Raw genomic sequence first — 8,396 nt, 5'->3', positions numbered from 1 at the left:
GAACTGTGAAAGTCGATTATTGAACCAGTTGCCAGTTGATGGTTTGCAGGTCGTAGGTGAACTGTTGAACCCATTGATGCAACATTTTTCATATCAATCTGCAATCTGGTACGGTCAGTCAGGGGTGTTGAGGTGGCTGGTAAAGAGCGACATCGTCTCTGCGTCCAGTGGTTGATGTGAAATTGTCTCCAGCAGTGTCGTGTATTAGAGTCAAGTTTGCAGACGACTGTTGAGTTGTCATTAATAGAGGAACATCGACCGGACTGTCTGTGGATGTAGACTGATCTACTGTTGGCGGATGTGACGTTATCTTCTGCTTCCAACCAACCAACCAACCAACCCTGGCCTCCAAACTCAGAAGCTACGTGTCATAGCAGATAACTGCTCCTTTGATCTGCTGGTTACAGCGGGGCGTCGACTGTTGATCAGCGTAACGTAGCCTGTAAAAGTCAACATAATAATCATTTAATACCTTTAGCACCACTGACATGTTCAGATTGTTTAATGTTGTTGCAAGAAAAATACCTACTGTTTTCTTTTTTACGAGCCGGGTGTTTAAAAATTTTTTCGTGCTTTGAGGCGGCTTGTTCTCTTTTCCAGAACGCTGTACAGACAGTAAAGAGTCAGGATACAAGTACAACAAAATCAGAATGTCAAATAAAGTCAGTGGAAAAATCAGTAACTGAATAACTACTATATATTATTAAAAGGCTTTCTTACCCTTTGTTTTTTTGCCCGCACAAACGGCAACATTCTTCATGGAATAAAACGTCTTTGCCTCCATTTCTGTTGCTACTAATATCTGTAGGAACTGCAAATGTCTACAGTTGTTTCGTTCAATTTCTTTTATAGCTTAGGACTCTCCCTCCCCCCTCCCTCCCCCAAAATAGTGTGAATGTCTAAACCAATCACTAACCATTAAAATGTTAAGAATAAAAAAAGTCAAAATAAATACAAATATGTGTTTTCGTTTGTGCGCGCAGGCGGTATGTGTGTGTGTGCATGTGTTTGTGTGTGAATCTAAAGTAAGCTCCCCTCTCCCCGTCATCTTCTTACGCAGTTACCCTTCAAGAAAGGATTCAGACCATCTTAAATTGTTTACTCTGTTATATTGTAGCCATTTGCTAAAATCATATAAGTTAATTTTTTTCCTCACTACTGTACACACACACACACACACACACACACACACACACACACACACACACACACACACCACCCTATATTGACAGAAAAACACAGAATTGTTGACATTTTGCCACACAGTGAAGGGCAGTGAGTATGATCACATCATCATACTCACTGCCCACACACACACACACACACACACTGATTGCTGTTATTACTTTTCTTTTCAATAGTTTGCACAAGTTTCACTTTATCTTTGACTGCAGAGCTAAATGTCTGTGTTTTATGTGTCTATATTTTTCTTAATTTTTTTATGACTTTTAGCTGCTAATATTTTGATCTATACATTCCTGTTATTCTTCTGACTCATCCCTGAGCTTTGGCTATACAGATGTAAATATCTCTCATGTCAATAAAGCACCACTGATTCTTACATCTTGAATTCAGAAATGACTGACTGAATGCTGATATTCATAAACTCTTCATCAGCTCATAATTTCCTGTTAACACAACTGCACATTATAGTATAGTACAGGTCTAGATGAGAAGTTATTTATAATCACACTTATTTATATCTGTTGACACCCAGATGATGATGACCTCTATTCTGAGTCTGCTTCCTCTCAACACATCACTGGCCACAGTGTCCGGGGACCACAAGGATGTTACGCCCCTGGATTAGTGATCAGGATGTAACATATTTATTAACATATTTATTAATTGAATATAAAAACCATGTTCATGATTTTAAAGGCAAATATTGAAAAACATTTAAATGTTAGACTTTTAGGGGAAAAAACAGGTTGTAGGACGTTGAGTACAAATGCAAAGTTGAAAAAGAAATAAAACAAGCAAACAATAAAGATCTATCAGGTAGAGCAAATTAATACAAGTAAACAGTTTGGAAATAATAATGAACGTTTCAGCAATAAATTTTTTTTTGTCTAAATAACACATCTGTGTACAAACTGGGATGATTACATTCATATTGTTTTTCAGTTCTGACTTTATTTCTCTTTATCTATTTTATTTTAACTTGTGCATAAACGTCTTGATGGCTCGTGTCTCTGGATGTTCTGGAGGATGAAGGTTTCTTAGCAAAACTCACAGCTGCATAGTTCAAGACATCTTCATCATCAGCCTGATAAAGAACAAGAGACGTTTATAAACCAGAGCGGATTAAAAGACTAAATATAATGATTACATTGATATTCTGTAAATATTTGTCTTAAATTTCTCTGTACATTGTGGATTGTAGGTCAGATGTGTATTTATTTAACAGAACAGAATCACAATGAATAGAAGACTGGATTACCTGATTGGTGGGAGTTTGATGGTTGTTTGATGAAGAACCTGAACAATAATACACACAAGTAAAGATTAAATGGAGAAAGGATTCACATTTTAGTAACAATTTTTACAGTAACTCTATAAATAATAATAATAATAATAATAATAATAATAATAAAATAAATTAAACAAACCTTTTCCTTGTTGTTTAAGTAAAACTCCAACCAGAGCCACAATTACAATAACAGATATTATATTGGTGGCTATTAAGGCAATAATCTGATGCGTAACTCCTGAAATAATAATAAATAAATAAATAAATAACACTTATATAAATATTGGATTACACAGGGAATGTTTTAACTATATCTTTAAAAAAAAATCTAAAAGCAAGTTTATTTCATTAAAACTCTTACCAGTTTGATCACCTGAAGCAGAAGGTGTGGTGTCGTGTGTTCCAGGTGTAGAACAGTGTTTTATCTCTTCACCTTTAGAAATTAAATAATTTATTCAAAGAAGATGATTTAATCTATAGAAAATTCTGTTATACAAAGTGCAGTGGTGGACAGCAACAGAGTAAATATAAACCTGTTACTGTACTTAACTACAGTTAAACCTTAGATTGCGAGCATTATTCATTCTGGAAATGTGATTGTAATCCAAAGCACTCATATATCAAAGTGTATATCACATTTCCCCCATAAGGAATAATGCAAACTCTGATGATTTGTTCCACAACCCAAAAATATTCATATAAAAATGTATTAATTAAAGTAAATATAAAGTAAATATAAAACAGATTAACCTGCAATTTACCTTGCAGAGAATTGGCCTGGCATTAGGGAGAAGAGACGAGAAGGAGGAGAAGGAGGGGTTTAATGTATAGGACGACTTTCACACACAATAACTAATCGTTCTACACAATAACCTCTTTTTCCTCATCCTCTTCTTTCTCTTCCTCCTTTTTGTGTAACTTTAACAGTGAAACTCTCTAATGCCGTGGTTTTCAAAGTGTAGGGCGCACCCCACTAGTGGTGAATACAGACATGACAGGTGGGGCGCAATGAACGGGAGGGAATTAGTGGAAAATAATAGGAAAGTACCTATTCTAATTCATGCTTTTCTTTATTGACAATAAAGATCGGACACTCGAAACGAAACAATCACACGCAAAGAAATGGATCATTAATACAAGTAAATTAAAATAACATAAGAGAAAAAGTGGAACCATAGTCCAACAATAACGGTTTAACGTCGGCATGTTAACTGCAGAGGAACAATATATAAGGAAACATTCGGTATTATATATGTCATTTCATTTATTCCAATGTGTATGCTGATGTTTCTGTATTTTTGTTAAACATTAATATTTTATCAGGCAGTACTAGTCTGGCATTTCTAGTTTTCAGTGTGGCAACAAAGTTGCCTTTTGATCCTTCGGGCGCTGAACAGAAGGGAGGATCAATATCGTTCTACGCTTTTTGTTGGTGTGCGGCATTTTGCGATGATCCCTAAATCACTCGTTGCGCCGTAGAGAGTAATGGTGTTTATGCTTTTAAACATGCATAATTTAAGGCGGATGTAGCTTAAAGACAATGTAGAGAGAAAATATATGTGGGTATCTTATTTGCGGGTTTATTTACACAGCTATTATATATATATATATTCGGAGATGCAAATATCAAACTAACTTTACCGCGGACACAAATCGGGTCAGTAGCGTACTGTATGTAGTGAGCGTAATAACGTCAATGGATACATTTGTTACATGGACCACAAATAAGCAGGTGATTCAGCACTATCAGCCTAATCAACCAAAAATCCAGCCGAAAGGAAAACATGATGAAGCCTACTGTATGTTGCGCTTGGATTCATGGTGGGGATGGTGGGGGCAGAGGAGAGACGTGTGTGTTTTTTGTCTTAATCCGCTGGCAGCAGACAGCACGAGACCCAACAAAGTAGGAAGACACTTAGAGACAACACACCCCAGTCACATTAATAAGCCACTCGACTTCTTTGAAAGAAAGCTCTAGATAAGTGACGAAGTAAGTCTGTTATAACAATAGAACGTGTATTTTATCTGTTTTTAACTTGGTGTTATTTGATCTTATTGGTTTAGAAATTGATATTTCAATAAATAGTAAACTTGGCCGATTTCGTTATAATTTTGTTGACAAGTGGGGCTTGAAAATTCGCCCACTGCCTTAAGTGGGAAACGACAGAAAATGTTTGAGAACCACTGGTCTAATTACACTCGCTTTTGCCTCCTTTTGAGGATTTGGTGGAAATGTGACGTTGCGTTGTCCTTAAACAGAATCATCTCCCGCACTCCTACAGACTTTTTAACCTTTTACTTCACGAGGACTGTTATTGCAGTACGGTTACTAAAGAACAGTCACACGTGGTCACGGTGTTATAGTAAACAGTACACACACAAACTGGTGTTGACTATACGAGTGACGCAGGCACAATGAGATCGAGCATGGGAGATGATTACCCACAATCTCACAGCCAAGAGAGAGAAGAACCATTGGCTCAGTTGTGATCACGTGACACTCGGGAGATAAAGCGTGTATGTACTACTCACATTGCAAGACCTCACTCGCTTTTTAAGTTAAAATTTATTTTCAATTTTGCAAAACACTTGCAGACCAAGTTACTCGCAATCCAAGGTTCGACTGTATCTTTTTATAAGTTTCTGTTCTTTAGTTAAGTATTTTAATTTTGAGGGACTTTTTACTTTAACGCCACTACATTTAAAAGTAAATTGTAAACTTTCTACTTTACTACATTATGTTACATGTCCTTCCTTCAAACTTATGAGTGGGAAAAACATGTGTAAATTGAAACACCAATGTAATTCTCTAACTCTAATGTAAGTGTGGTTGAGTGGATAAGTTCCCACTCCTGATTTAGAATGACAACCTGTCACAGCTTAGTGTCTGTTATATAAAGACTGCAGTCTGGCTACCTGGGTTGCGTCATTGCTAGCTCCGCCCTTGGTGTGTGTGGGTCTCTGTTTAGCAGATATGTTTTTAGCTGTTTTGCTAATGTTGCAGTGAGCTCGTGCATTTCAGCTAAGCACATTTACTTATTGTAGTTGGAACAGCATCTTGTTCCCGGCTTGGCGGTGGTGTGCAGGCTGTCATTATCTCCTGGTAGGTTAAGTTTTATTAACCAGGTGGTGGAATTTATGCTTAATATAACTGACATGTTTTCATTCCAGCTGGTTTGAGTTCATCTCTGAGTAAACTGTGGAGATTTGGACTGTGAGAAACTGTATGACTTGTGTGTCTCCCTGATTAATATCTGCAGGATGGATCATTTGATTGGAAGCGCCTTTTGTACAGAACAGGATTATGACTGAGCTGCTGTTCTGCTGCTTTGTGTATTTAGGGTTGTTTGTTTATTGTATGATTTCTTTGATTATTGTTTTTGTTGTTTCCTCGGCCTGTTTAACATTTTTCGCTACATATTGTTTTTCTGTGTCGAGTGTTAATGGTTCCTTATCAGTGATGTTGAGAATTGTGTATTATTGATAATTGTTTAGTCTATTTATTTTGTCTTTTGTGGTCTTTCATTTATTTTGTGGTGTGTTTTTTAGGCCCCTGAGCTGGGAGTTTAAGTGTGTGTGTGTGTGTGTGTGTGTGTGTGTGTGTGCTAGCCTACCCTGCTGCGGGTAAGCCTTAGTAATCAGTGGTGTATCGAGCTGTGGTAGTTTAGCTTATCAACACTATATTTTATTTGGTTATTATAACTTTAATAAACAGTTTGTATACTGATTCCATGTCTCTGCCCCTGTGGTAACAAACTTGTGTGCCTGATTTCCATTAAGTATTTAGTTCCCCTTATTGTAAAGTGGTGACATAATCCACATTTACATATTTTCCTTAACGGTTTGGGTATTTATAGTGAGATTTGATCTGTGCACACAGCGCCTCGCCACATTAGCTCACTACAGTGAAATATTTCTTTGTGTCTGTGTCTTAATCCATCATTACCATGATTATGTTGTGACTCGCCAGTCAGTTAAGTAATTGGTAACTCTTACACAGTAAAACATCACTACACCACAACCCAATACAGTAACACAGGCTGGAGCTAATAATCAGTTAAAGTCTTATCCATTTCCATTAGCTAGCGAGCTGTACTACCTTAGTGTGTAGTGTTTAAAACTAATCAACCAATCTCATAGGATAAAACTGTTACCATTCAGTGTTAAAACATGGACTCGGGTAAATATTAATTAATTGTTAAATGTTATATTAAGAGATGTGTCCAGAGTGGCATAAGAGCGTCTCAATGAGAAGATCAGGGAAAAGTCCACTTGTACTTAAATACTAATTTAAATAGAGGACTTCTACTTTTCTGGAGAAAAAAAAAAAAACTTAAATATCTAAGTACAGGATTTGTGTACATCGTCCACCACTGACAAAATTAAAGAGAGTTTATTTAATTAAAACTCTGACCTTCTCCATCACTGCTGTTTGAACCCTGGTGTGTAACAGAGTGTGTGTTCTTGTTAAGTGTTCCAGGTGTAGGACAGGGTTTCATCTCTTCACCTTTACAAATAAATTGGAAAAGCAGCAAATAAACAGAAATGATACTAAATATGAATAATGTGAAATATTCAACATTTAATGCACATGTACACATAATTCTGGTTAAAGTGTTGATCTGGAATTAGCAGGTTATCAGAGTAAAACTGTTTACCTTCAAACTGCAGACGTGTTCCAGATGTGAACTTTAGGTTAGTTCCCTCCACATATCCACAGAAATATTCTCCTCCATCATCTTCTCTTATTTCATTAATATTGAGATCAAACTTTTGGTCCTTTACAGTAACACTGAAGCGGCTATTATTATATCGCTCAGCCAATATGTAGCCAGGAGGGCTAGCGTACGGTCTCGCAAAAAACTGAGGCACTTCTCCAAAACTCTGTTTGTACCAAGCAAAACTATTTTTGTTTTTGTCCCCACTAATGTTACACTCCATAGTTACAGCTTCTCCAGGCTTTACTGTTTTAACTTGAAACTCCTTGATGTCAGAAGTGTTTCCTGTAAAAAGTGTTTAATATTTAATTTTGATGATTTAGTAAAACATGTAAAATGACTATTTTAAATAAAAGTGTTTAAAATGTTCCTCACCAGTTGTGCAGAGACAAAGCAGAGAGTAAAGAGCCACAAAGAGTGTGATCATCGTTCCTGTTTAGACAAAGTGATAGTGAGGTAATGAACTTGTGTGTTCAGTAGAAAACCAGGTCCAGACTCACGCCTGATTGGATGTTTTGAAGCTGTGGACTGATTTGATTGGTCCATTAGCTGTAATGAGATGTGAAGCTCACAGTGAATTCTTGTCTATTCTGATGCTGTGATGAGTCACATGACTTTACAGATATGATCTACTGGAGCTCTATCAGTCCTGTGTGCTGGAACCTCTCTGATAGAAGAAGTTTAATGAAGTGCTTTTAGGTCAGCAGATCTAACAACCCCAAAGAGGAATAATGTGGAATCCTGCTGTGGGGGAGGGGCGATGTACAGTCTCAGTACCGACCTTTCACTAATTATTTTTGTAAGGTTAATATTTGAAATAAAGTGTTTTACAGTAAATGTCAGACTGGGTTTGGGGTTGTGGATCTTTACAGATAAATAAAAACACACTTTGTTTCGCCTGGAGCAACGTTACTGTTGTTGTATTTGTACAGAGAACATTAAGGAATACACACGTCTCATGCTGGGGCTCCATTAATAAAATCTTCTAACACTTGTTTTGATGCTGAGAGTAACAATCACAATTGAGCCATTGTTTTTTCTCTAAAGCACATTTAATTTATATTTAGGCATTTGGCAGATGCTCTTATCCAGAGCGACTTTGGTTGTGGGGTTTGAACCTGGGATCTTCCGAACCGTAGTCCAATGCTTTAACCACTGAGCTACCCCTGGCCCTATTAAGTGTTTGTGTGTGTGTGTGTGTGTGT

At 36.9% G+C, this 8,396-nt stretch overlaps 1 protein-coding gene across 1 annotated transcript; it reads right to left on the bottom strand.

The window, feature by feature from the left end:
- Window positions 1-1,536: 1,536 nt before the first annotated feature.
- Window positions 1,537-7,799, bottom strand: LOC128514876 (uncharacterized). The gene is made up of 5 exons (XM_053488764.1): window positions 7,567-7,799; window positions 7,132-7,476; window positions 6,888-6,980; window positions 2,444-2,481; window positions 1,537-2,269 (listed from the first exon to the last, which is right to left on the bottom strand). Exons 1-5 carry the CDS (start codon window positions 7,616-7,618, stop codon window positions 2,150-2,152), a joined length of 648 nt encoding a protein of 215 aa, XP_053344739.1. The 5' UTR covers window positions 7,619-7,799; the 3' UTR covers window positions 1,537-2,149.
- Window positions 7,800-8,396: the final 597 nt, after the last annotated feature.

The sequence above is a fragment of the Clarias gariepinus genome, chromosome 27 (assembly GCF_024256425.1).
Source record: "Clarias gariepinus isolate MV-2021 ecotype Netherlands chromosome 27, CGAR_prim_01v2, whole genome shotgun sequence".
Lineage (NCBI taxonomy): Eukaryota > Metazoa > Chordata > Actinopteri > Siluriformes > Clariidae > Clarias > Clarias gariepinus.
The sequence above is the reverse complement of the archived record's forward strand: the minus strand, read 5'-3'. Positions and strand labels throughout refer to the sequence as shown.